Here is an 11,764-nt window from a genome sequence, read left to right as displayed (position 1 = left end):
CTTCTAAAGCCAAGATATTTTTCGACTAATTTCAATGTGATATAAATGAGAGATAGATATATAATCTATCTAATTTTACTATCAATAATAATAATTTTTAGCGATAATAAATATGTATATTATTAGATATAAATATATAATCTATTTAATTTCACTATAACAAAAAAAATATTTAGCGCAAATAAAAATATACACATAATTACAAAAGAGTGTAATTGCCTCTACAGAAATATATATTTAGCGATAATTAAGTTGTTATTATTAATTAATGTCGCTAAAAATCATTTTCGATGTAGTGTTCGTTTCATACATAAACGTCTAAATACTCCATCCATTTTATATTAATTAATCCTTGTTAATCTGAAATTATCTTAAGAAAATTTTAATTAGAGACATGTATTTACTCAACTAATCTTAGTAATAATGCTTTGGAATTTTAAAATCTAACTAGCGTATTACTTTATATAGTTATTTAAAATAACAACACTTTCTTGATTTGTTAAAATAAATAAGTTGAATGAAATATCTATTTTTGTTACAAGAGTCGAGTAAAATGAAACGAAAGGACAATCATATATCCACTGTAATAGTCTAGAAGATTAGTGTGTACATAATTTTATGGCATAATATATATTAGACCTTAAATTTGACTTCAAATTTTAATTTTGACTTCAAACTTTCATAGTGCACAAATAGGCACTTTAAGTATCCTATTTTTCAATAAATAAACACGCGATTCCTACCTGACAAAATGCGTGAAATGCACGCATTCTGCGCGAGTGAGGGGTAATTTTTAAGGCCCACAACAGTAAAAAAAAATGCTGAAATGACAATTCTATCCTTAATGAATCTCTTTTATAATTTTTTTTAGTTTCAAAATGATGTGTAAAATATATATTTTTTTAAAAAAACGTGTAAAATGTTTAATTAGTTGGCAGCCACTGACTGACTCACTAATACACATGGAAGCGTTTGCATTTAACGCACTTTGACTCCAAAAATCACGTGTTTATTTATTGAAAGATAAAATAGTTAAAGTGCCTATTTGTACATTATAAAAGTTTGAGATCAAAATTCAAATTTGAAACCAAGTTTAAGATCCAATATATGTATTATGCCTAATTCAATCCTATCTTGAGAAGATCAAACGACTGTTTTCGATAAATTATCGATTCAAGTAAAAAATATGAATTTTATCACAAAAAGACAAGAAAACTAAAATCTTCTAATTCTGATTGGTCCATTTATTTTTGTGTTGCTGTAATATGCTTCATCATCCATTTCACAATCTATTTAGATAAGCTTTTTTTTCCTAAAAAAACAGATAGGCAAAAATATTATACATTTCTCTTTTCTTAAAAAATAAATAAATTACACATTGCCTTTGTTTTAGTCCTCATTTTCTTCTATGGCTTTAGCCATTCACTCCACAGCTTTTTCTAGCATCCCAATCAGGTTAGTACCATAAATTTAACACTTTTTCTACTTTTTTTTTGGTTGCACGAATTAAATATTTGTTAAATTGCGTAACTATCTTATCTTAAAGTTTAAGTTAGTAGAGAAAACGCTTTTTTAGTTGCTTAATAATGCATAAACATGCTCTTAACCTGATTTCAGTGGATAATTATGTCCTCTAACTTTCAGTGTGCATAGTAGACACTTAAGTTGGACACAAAATTATCATATAGAACAGATGTGTTTATTTGTTTAATTTTATAAATGTTTAGGTGTATACTCGTGCACACCCAAAGTTAAAAGATCATAGTTGTCAACTGACGCCAATTTAAAGGTCATGTTTATGTATTATGTCACTGTGTTATATATATTTCAATTTGCCACGCTTCTGCGCCTCACATGTGACTCTGATTCTTTTTTATTAATCAAATGTTGAAATGCATTTTTGCCTTTTAGGCCTGTATAATGATTAAACTAATAGATTGTTAATTACTTAATTATATTACGTCTCAACGGATTCTGATTTTTTTTTCTTGATTCAGGGAGCTACCTACAAAAACTTTTTCAGGGAAATTTACAACATGTATGTTGTCTAGAAAAAGTAGATTGTATGCTGGTAAAGAAGTGTCAAGTGTTTGTGAACCACTTCCTCCAGATAGGCCACTATGGTTTCCTGGAAGTTCACCTCCAGAATGGCTTGATGGCAGGTCACATTAACCTCGCATTCTCTCTGTTTCAATTTATTTGTCTTACTTTTTTTTTAGTCTGTTTTTAAAAAATGAGAAAAAGGACAAATATATCCCAAACTATCGTAAATGGTATGCAGATATCTTTCGTTATACTTTTGGGGCGTTGATGCCCCTGACCTTAAAAAATTAGAGCATATATATCCTTCACTCTAACGGAAGACTAAATAGGGAGACGTGACATGGTTTTATCTTTCAAACCGATGTTTAATAAATGTCGGCTCCGCGGATAAGATTATGACATGTGTATGTCTGTTAGTATAAATGGTATATATGCTTTAGTTTTTAAACGGCAGGGAGTGTCGTAAAAGTATGACGGAGAGTATCTGCATACTATTACCGATAGTTCGGGGGTATATTTGTCTCTTTTTTTTTCTAAAAATAAAAGAATGTCTCTTTCCTTTTTTAACAACTAGAACTTTCCACATGACATGTTTAAGACCGTGATATTAAAGAACATTTAATATGTACTACGGATGTTTAATTTAAAATCACAAGATTAAAAAATCGTATTTACTTTCTTAAATTCTGCGTTAAGTCAAAACCAGACAGACAAATGTTTTTTTAGTGTATTTTCCTCTTTCTAATTGCTTCATTTGCAAATTTTTGATTTGTTTTCTTGTTCTTGAATTGCAGTTTGCCTGGAGATTTTGGCTTTGATCCACTGGGACTAGGTACATAACATATAAGTTACTATTGAAAATTATGAGAAAGATTGAATTTTGATGCAATTCTTGGAGTAAAATGAGGAAGACTACATGTCAGATTCAAGTTTTAGTAGGGTCGGAACTTATCCAACGAAGAATTTCACTACCTTAGGACCGTTATAGTTACAATTTAGTCACTACCTCCCCTGTTTTAGCAGGGTCGGAACTTACCCAACGAGGAATTTCACTACCTTAGGACCGTTACAGTTACAATTTGGTCACTAGCTCCCATGTTATCAGGTTACCAACTTCCTTGACCTTCGGGCACTGAGTAGGCATTAGCCTCTATACATGGTCTTACCACTTTACGGTGGCTTGTGTTTTTGGCAAACAATCGCCCAGACATGGTCACTCCTACTTTTTGACGAGACGTTACATCCAGATAACTGTTTTCGTTCTCTTTTTTCATTTCGTTATATTCTTTTAATGACCGATAACTTTTTCGTTCTTTCAGGGTCTGATCCAGAGTCACTGAAATGGTTTGCTCAAGCTGAGCTAATACACAGCAGATGGGCAATGTTAGCAGTATCTGGAATTCTAATCCCAGAATGGTTAGAAAGTCTTGGATTCATCGACAACTTTTCATGGTATGATGCTGGTGAACGAGAGTATTTTGCAGATTCGACAACTTTATTTGTGGTGCAACTAGCCCTAATGGGATGGGTCGAGGGTCGTAGATGGGCTGATATTGTGAATCCAGGATGTGTTGACATTGAGCCAAAAGTACCTCACAAGAAGAGACCAAAAACAGATGTTGGATATCCTGGTGGACTATGGTTTGATCCATTTATGTGGGGAAGAGGATCACCCGAACCGGTTATGGTGTTGAGAACTAAGGAGATCAAGAACGGTAGACTTGCTATGTTAGCGTTCGTTGGCTTTTGTTTTCAAGCTGTGTATACTGGACAAGGACCTATTGAGAATCTAATGTCACATCTTGCTGATCCTGGCCATAACAACATATTCGCGGTACGAAAAAATTACCATCATCTTGATGATTTTTCAAAGAATATTTTTGAGTTCATATTATGTGTGATTTGTTCATTCTTTAACATTCATTTTGTTTGTTTTTGTAGGCTTTTGCATCACATTGATGGTTCTATATTCAAGATATAGAAGAGATTCATGATTTTTATGTTGATGTATTCATGTAAATGGAAAGTTTATGTACTTCATTCTTGACAAATATGACAATTCTGTATATTACTTCATTCGTTTCAATTTATTTATCTTACTTTCCGCGTGACGTGTTTGAAACAAGAAGATTAACGGACATTTTGGTACATTCTCCACATCACCGCAAGAGAGTCAAAAGTTCGTTTTAAGTTAAAAACAGACAAACAAACAGAAATGAAGGGACTATCACACATGGATTTTGTTTGTAGTCTTGAATTCATAACTCAATGATTGGTTATGAAGGACGTGATTAAATGCAATTACGAGGTACGTGTAAACTGACTAAGACATTAGTTGTAGTAAAAGAAAGTCATTCTAAGACATGTCTTGATGGGTAATTAAAAACCCGATATGTGTAATGATGGAATGTAGTAGGTAACGTAATGAAATAATTGAGAAGCGTGCAAACTGACTTAAATATATATAAAAAGAAAAAAAAGAAAAAAAGAAATCTCCCTAATATTCTCTATTACCATAGACAAGGTCAATTCTAAAATTTGTTCACTCAAACAACATTGTGTGTCCTCAAACACCTATCCCTCCACACAAATCTTTGTCAAAACAACAACACCCCACCCCCACCCCCACCACACATGATCATTCCAGGGTCCAAAACAACCAAACCAATATCAAGAAAATTATCAAACACCTTCAAAGAAAAGAAAAAGAGAAGCATTTGCAGATTGTTTCTATAAGGGGGAGGTGGACATGTCTAGTAACAAACATGGCCGCCGTTCCCCTAACCCTTCATCTCCTTCCTCGAGCATCGTCTCCTAAAAAACACCATCTTTTCCTTATTCATATATCCATTTTCTTCCTCATTTCTCTATGTAATCCACAATTTTCTTTCTCCATTTCCGAGGACGATGCCTTGATCAAATTCAAAAAATCTTTAAAGAACACCACATCTCTAGATTCATCTTGGGTTAAAGGTACTAGTCCATGTGAAAAAAACAAGAGATGGGCTCGTGTTCAATGCGAACGTAACGTGGTTGAAGGCCTCCTTTTAGGTGAAGCTGGCTTATCAGGAGAACTTGATATTGATCCATTGATTGCACTTCCAGGCCTCCGAGTTCTTGATATCGCGAATAATTCATTTTCAGGCTTAATCCCTGAATTCTTCTTGCTTGGTGCACTTAAATCTATATATATAGATGGAAACCAATTCTCAGGTGAGATTCCTAAAGATTTCTTTGCCAAAATGGGGTCTCTTAAGAAGATATGGCTTGCACGAAACAAATTTTCCGGAGCAATTCCTGAATCATTAGCCAGCTTGAAGTACTTGATGGAACTTCGACTTGAAAGTAATGCATTTACAGGACGCGTACCATCTTTGTCACAAGGGAGTTTAACATCTATTGACTTTACGAATAACAAATTGCAAGGAGAAATCCCTCAGGAGATGTCGAAATTTGGTGCTGATCCATTTAAAGGAAATGAAGAGTTATGTGGAAAACAATTAGGGAAAGAATGCAAGGAAATGAATAAGACTCAAAGTGCACCAATGTCAAAATTGAGATGGATCCTTCTTGGTATAGTAGTTTGTATTTTATTGGTGACCATTCTTTTTCGCGTCAAGCGCAAGGAAGATCATTTCGACAAGCTTGGGAAAGAGAACCTTGATGAGGGGTTGCACATTGCAAGCTCGATTAGGAAGAGCATGAGTATTCATAGCAAAGGAGGTGATTCTATTCGTGGAGGATCAACACGAAGGGGAGGAGGATCACAAAGTGGTAAGGCTATGGGAGATCTCGTGTTAGTGAACAACGAAAATGGTACATTCGGATTGCCTGATTTGATGAAGGCAGCTGCTGAGGTACTCGGAAACGGAGTGTTAGGATCAGCTTACAAGGCAAAAATGGGAAATGGAATGTCTGTTGTGGTTAAGAGATTGAGAGAAATGAATAAAATGAATAGAGATGTGTTTGATGCAGAAATGAGAAAACTTGGAAAGTTGAGGCACAAAAATTTACTTCAATTATTAGCATATCATTACAGAAAGGAAGAAAAATTGATGGTATCTGAATATGTTCCCAGAGGCAGCTTACTATATCTGTTACATGGTATGACAATCCTCTCTATAACAACGTCGTTTGTCTACATAAGTTTTTGCTTAATGGTAAGGAAATCAAGTTTTTGCGAGTTTCATATCTCAACTGTTACTCCCTTTGTATTGAAACATACATCGATGATGAGTTGGCCTATTGACCAACTCAACATCGAGGTGTGTTTTGATAGAAATGGAGTGATAGTTAAGGTAGGTTAAGAGAAGAATGGATAGTTAAAGTATGAAAGTCGTGAAAAAAAATGATAGTTTAGGTGTGTTTTTGACCATTATGGTAAAAAAAAAAAGGTTACAAAAAGAAAACTTGGTTGATGTTATAGTGAAATGTTATTATAGACGATGACTGTTATAGAGAGGTTTGCTGTATATCAAATCATTAAGGTCTTCAACTTCTTTTCGATATATCCACTAATGTTACCGGTCCTTTCCAAGACATTCGGTCACATTTGGAACGATACAAAGAAGATTAACATGATTCGAAGATACTTGTCATATTTGTTTACAGAAGATATTGCTTATCCTTCTATGTCAACTCTCCTGATTTTTGAAATTTCACGCGTACTTTCAGGTGATCGAGGGGTATCACACGGTGAGCTAAACTGGCCTACTCGACTAAGGATCATCCAAGGAGTTGCTAGTGGAATGAGTTATCTTCATCTCGAGTTTGCATCGTATGCAGTACCTCATGGAAACCTCAAGTCTAGCAACATACTACTCAATGGAAAATACGAGCCACTTCTATCAGATTACGCCTTCTATCCACTGATCAACAACACACAAATAGTTCAATCCCTTTTCGCGTATAAAGCACCAGAAGCCACACAACATCAACATCTCACTCCAAAATGTGACATATATTGTCTTGGAATCATAATACTAGAAATCCTTACAGGGAAATTTCCTTCTCAGTATCTCAACAATCAAAAAGGTGGAACGGATGTTGTTCAATGGGTGCAATCAGCTATAGCTGACCAAAGAGAATCCGAATTGATTGATCCAGAGATAGCGTCTGCAACAGATTCCGTTGAACAAATGGTGAAACTCCTTCATGTAGGAGCTGCTTGTACTATAAGCGATCCGGATAAGAGGATTGATATGAAGGAAGCATTAAGGAGGATAGAAGAGATAAGTTTAATATGATAATGAACATAACACGAAAGGTTAGTAGATTTTCGTGTGAAAGCTTTAGTTACGTTACATGCCAGAAGAGAGCGATCCTTATAGCCTCATTTGATTCCGTTTTATCTCAGTTAAACTCTACAACGTCTCTCGACTCACTTCATTTGCCAAACAAAACAGAGTTTACTGTATCTAAAACACCAAAATAAGACTTCTAAATTTCCACAAAAAAAAAAAAAAAAAAACTTAATGTTGATTACTAATTCTACATGTTTTGTTTTATTGTATAGAATTTGTTTCATTTTTTGTTTGTCTGAGTTAAAGAGGGACATGGATCCTCAAGGCAATGATCAATTTTAGACATAGATTTTGATTACACACTCCTCCTCCTTTGTGTTTATGTTAGCTGGCGTTGTTACGTAATCTAATCTAACGCGCTCAAATCAAGAAAGCATTAGATGATTTCTAGGTTTGGTTTGTCTCGAAACCTATGTTGCTCGGACTCTCCAAAAAGGACTTACATGCAACATTAGATCTTTCAAAGCTGCAACACTTTTGAAGAATGTAACACGCATCCCTTAAAAGAGAAAATGATGATCATAAACCTAGAAATAATCCTCAAAAAATTAATGATTTGAATTACTTGTAAATTCACTTAAAATGTACTTCATTTTAATGAAATTAAACATCGAGACAAATATCAAAGAGCTATACAGTATTTAAAGTTCATGAGTTCTATAAAAATCTCAATTTATGTAATATTTTCATTCTTCGAGAGTCGAACAGTTTAAGCTTGATCGGGAAATTTGAGCACAAAATCATCTATATTTGTAAACTACGTAAAAAGTATTATAAGCCACAATAATTAATAATTCAAAATATTTAAAAAGATATATGAAAAACATACCATAAAAAAATATACTTATTTGAATCTCGAAATCCAAAAAAAGTCAAACTACAAAAAAGGTATAGTATTGCAAACTCGATTTACAATTAAATATTTAACAAAGATATCTAGAATGAAAGGTGTAAACCTAATCACAGTATATATTATTTTTTTAGACTTAAAATAATACTGAAATTAAATATCAAGTGAATACCAAATCTCACCTACAAAAGTTGAATTGACTATATATTATCTGTCCTTTATAATAAATATCCAACAACTTTGCAAGAGGAGCCAAAAACTTAAAAAAAATAAAACAAAAATGGCATCAAATTCTACAGAGCCTACAGCTTCAAAAATTGTTGCTAAGCTAAACTTGAAGGTACATCCAGAAGGGGGATTTTACTCAGAAACATTTAGAGATAACTCAGTTATTCTCTCCAGATCTCATCTTCCATCTACATGTAAGTTTTTTTTTTTTTTTTTTTTGTATAAATTTAATTTACTTTTTGGATCTTGAATTTCTTAGATCCCTCATGAGATTTTTGGATCTTAGATCTGTTTTTCATCCATATGTTTTTAGGATGTTTACTTGGATATTGCTATATGAAGTGTGATGGATATGTGATTTGGACTTTTAGGATCTCAAATTGCCCCCAAAAACCATGATTTGGAAATGGTAGTAACAAAAGAAATTTAATATGTAAAAAATTAGACGTAATACGTAAATATACCCTTTATTTTAACTTCATTTTACATTTACGCCCTTTAATTTTGATTGTGCACAAATCGACACTTAAACTCTTATAAAGTTAAACAAATAGACACACGAGTCCTACATGTCACAATACACGTAGGACACAAATTTTCATGGGCATAATACATAAATATGCCCTTTAACTTGGCTTCGAATCACATATATGCCCTTCAATTTTTGGTTTACACAAGTAGACACTTAAACTTGTATAAAGTAGAACAAGTAGACACACACGTCCTACATGTCATTTTTTGTCCTATGTGGTGTCCTACGTGTATTTTGCAATGTAAGACTCATGTGTTTATTTATTAGTTGGATAGTTAAAGTGTCTGTTTGTGCATTATGAAAGTTAGAGGACAAAGTTAAAATTTGAAACCAAGTTTAGGGTCCATTATATGTATTATGCCTATATAGGATGTCATGCAGGACGTTTGTGTCTATTTGTTTAATTTTATACAAGTTTAAGTGTCTGCTTGTGCACACCCAAAGTTGGAGGGCATAAATCAGAGTGCATGTTAATTTTATGTATTATGCCTAAAAAAAATTAACATGCACTCTGATTTTGCTATTTTGGGTGTGTACAAGCAGTTAATTGAACTTTTATAAAATTGAACAGTAGACACATGAGCATTCTGTGACATAATACGCATAGGACACTACATAGAATTGTTCGTTTTTATACAAGTGTATACCTGTGCGCATTCAATGTTGAAGGGCATAAATGTGAAATGATGCTAAGTTAAAAGGGCATATTTATGTATTATGCCTATTTTAAATTTTGTAGAAAGATATTCGTGTTCGGTTGTTTGAATTATATACAAGGAATAACTAGTTACTACTTTTATTGATTTGTAGATCTTTATGACATTATGCGTACTTAGAAGTTCGTCATCACAAATATCTATTTATAAAAGAAACATGAAGATATGTAATTTATTTATGGGCTTAAGATATTTCGATATTCTGTTTCTTAATTTTACTATCTCATATGTATCACCAGCAACATTTGCAGTGGTGTAACCAGTATTTCATTAAGCAAATGAAAAGCATAAGGAGGTTCAATATCTGCTATATATATCTGCATAAACCGTATAACTTTCCGCGATCTGAACCCCTTGACCTCACCGACCTCACCTGGTTCCGTCCTTGAGCATTTGCTTCATAAGATAGAGTACTATCAAATTAGTTAGTTGTTTTTTCCCTGATGTTTCGGGTTTCACCATTGCAGATAAGGTTGATCGACCTGTCAGTACATGCATCTACTTCTTGCTACCTTCTGGAAGTGCGTCTCATCTTCACCGGATACCTTGTGCAGAAACATGGCATTTTTATATGGGAGAGCCAATCACTGTGAGATCATCTTTCCCGCAGTCTACTTTATGCACCAGATTAGGATTATCTCTGTGCTGTTCTGTATATTTATGTCATGCGTTGTGTGTTAAGGCTTAATACGTAAACAAACACTTAAACTTGGCCTCAGCTGGGAAGTAAACACTCCAACTTTGAGAGTGCACATCTACACGTGCACCTCAGACTCGTCTCCATTGTGTCATTTGAGCCACTCCAACTTACGAAATGATCATCTAGACACCCTCCAATATTTATATCTCACGTCAACTTGGATGTTCCATAAGACACGGTTATGACGAGTTTGAGTGATAAGTTATAAGTTGAAACCAAATTGAGGAATCTCTCTAAGTTGGAGTACTAAATTGTTAGCTGAGCCCGAGGCCAAGTTTGGATATATGTTTATGTATTATGCCTTGTGTTTTGGTGTGAACTGAAAGGGATTTGACTAACACTCAAAAGTGTTAATAAAACTTGTAAGGACTATAAGGGTCGTTAAGATTCGTTGCCTAAATAGGAAAGAGACCGCCTTTCTGAAACAGACTAAAAAGGAAAGTAATACAGGCAAATTGATACATTGGATCTTCATAATCATCTTGTTCTTTACGATAATTGAACATTTGTTGCTCCCCGGTAAGAGTGATGAACTAGTCATTCACCAATGTTTTCCTAGAAATGACGATAATGACAACACTTCTTGTGCTTTCAGGTGATGGAGCTAAACGAAACTGATGGCAAGGTGAAGTTAACTTGCGTTGGACCCGATCCCCTCGTAGATGATCAATTCGTGCAGTATACAGTACCTCCAAATGTATGGTTTGGCGCATTTCCCACGAAGGATTACAACATATCTTCCGATATGCAAGTAACGAAAGCACCTACAAGAGATGGTGAGAAACATTTCTCTCTAGTTGGATGCACTTGTGCTCCAGCATTCCAGTTTGAAGATTTTGAATTAGCAAAACGTTCTGATCTTGTCTCGCGTTTTCCTGCCCACGAATCCCTTGTCTCTTTGCTAGCCTTCCCTGATCTGTGAGAGATATGTATTCAATGGCGGATCTAGAGCATAATCTACGGGTTTTACATAACCTAGTAGCTTTTTCGCGGACCTTGTAAAATATCTATATATATTTGATTCTTGTTTCCTGTTTCATCTTATTACTTGTGTGTTATGTGTTCAGAGTGGCAATAAAAGGCAATGAGTAGAGTTATTTTGTGTAAGTTCAGAATGCTTTGTTTTGCTTTCACTTCCGTTTATTCTTTTTCGGAATATTGGTTTTCCCTGAGTCGAGGTATATCAGAAACAGTCTCTCTCTACCTATGAGGTAAGGTAAAGTTTACGTACACTCAATCCTCTCCAGGCCCCACTCACAGGGGTATGGTGTTGTATCTCTTTCGGCATAGTCCATCGTAATGTATATAGCTTATTTGTCGTAATCATCCACAAACTTTTAATATTATTCTTATTAAAAATATTTGTCATTTTAGATGTGATAATAATTATTA

At 34.1% G+C, this 11,764-nt stretch overlaps 3 protein-coding genes across 3 annotated transcripts; all 3 read left to right on the top strand.

Annotated features, from left to right (window-relative positions):
• Positions 1-1,257: 1,257 nt before the first annotated feature.
• Positions 1,258-4,154, top strand: LOC101252151 (photosystem I chlorophyll a/b-binding protein 6, chloroplastic). The gene is made up of 5 exons (XM_004251650.5): positions 1,258-1,455; positions 1,998-2,162; positions 2,838-2,875; positions 3,363-3,877; positions 3,985-4,154. Exons 1-5 carry the CDS (start codon positions 1,409-1,411, stop codon positions 4,000-4,002), a joined length of 783 nt encoding a protein of 260 aa, XP_004251698.1. The 5' UTR covers positions 1,258-1,408; the 3' UTR covers positions 4,003-4,154.
• Positions 4,155-4,588: 434 nt separating this feature from the next.
• LOC101251258 (leucine-rich repeat protein kinase family protein) lies at positions 4,589-7,644 on the top strand. The gene is made up of 2 exons (XM_004251647.5): positions 4,589-6,147; positions 6,718-7,644. The coding sequence occupies exons 1-2, from the start codon at positions 4,809-4,811 to the stop codon at positions 7,287-7,289; spliced, it is 1,911 nt and encodes a 636-aa protein (XP_004251695.1). The 5' UTR covers positions 4,589-4,808; the 3' UTR covers positions 7,290-7,644.
• Positions 7,645-8,350: 706 nt separating this feature from the next.
• On the top strand, positions 8,351-11,479 carry LOC101251550 (uncharacterized). Its single transcript, XM_004251648.5, has 3 exons — positions 8,351-8,618; positions 10,140-10,261; positions 10,968-11,479. The coding sequence occupies exons 1-3, from the start codon at positions 8,477-8,479 to the stop codon at positions 11,292-11,294; spliced, it is 591 nt and encodes a 196-aa protein (XP_004251696.1). The 5' UTR covers positions 8,351-8,476; the 3' UTR covers positions 11,295-11,479.
• Positions 11,480-11,764: the final 285 nt, after the last annotated feature.

The sequence above is a fragment of the Solanum lycopersicum genome, chromosome 12 (genome assembly GCF_036512215.1).
Source record: "Solanum lycopersicum chromosome 12, SLM_r2.1".
In the NCBI taxonomy this organism is placed as follows: Eukaryota; Viridiplantae; Streptophyta; class Magnoliopsida; order Solanales; family Solanaceae; genus Solanum; species Solanum lycopersicum.
Note: the sequence above shows the minus strand (reverse complement) of the source record. Positions and strands in the feature narration are given on the sequence as shown.

What these genes read in the sequence shown, in the direction of transcription:
- LOC101252151 (XM_004251650.5), top strand. Translation starts at nt 1,409, where the DNA reads ATGGCTTTAGCCATTCACTCCACAGCTTTTTCTAGCATCCCAATCAG. An exon ending in CCAGAATGGCTTGATGGCAG is followed by an intron (nt 2,163 to 2,837) that starts GTCACATTAACC and finishes CTTGAATTGCAG; the next exon opens with TTTGCCTGGAGATTTTGGCT. An exon ending in CTTTGATCCACTGGGACTAG is followed by an intron (nt 2,876 to 3,362) that starts GTACATAACATA and finishes TCGTTCTTTCAG; the next exon opens with GGTCTGATCCAGAGTCACTG.
- LOC101251258 (XM_004251647.5), top strand. Translation starts at nt 4,809, where the DNA reads ATGGCCGCCGTTCCCCTAACCCTTCATCTCCTTCCTCGAGCATCGTCT. An exon ending in CTTACTATATCTGTTACATG is followed by an intron (nt 6,148 to 6,717) that starts GTATGACAATCC and finishes GCGTACTTTCAG; the next exon opens with GTGATCGAGGGGTATCACAC.
- LOC101251550 (XM_004251648.5), top strand. Translation starts at nt 8,477, where the DNA reads ATGGCATCAAATTCTACAGAGCCTACAGCTTCAAAAATTGTTGCTAAG. An exon ending in ATCTCATCTTCCATCTACAT is followed by an intron (nt 8,619 to 10,139) that starts GTAAGTTTTTTT and finishes TCACCATTGCAG; the next exon opens with ATAAGGTTGATCGACCTGTC. An exon ending in ATATGGGAGAGCCAATCACT is followed by an intron (nt 10,262 to 10,967) that starts GTGAGATCATCT and finishes TTGTGCTTTCAG; the next exon opens with GTGATGGAGCTAAACGAAAC.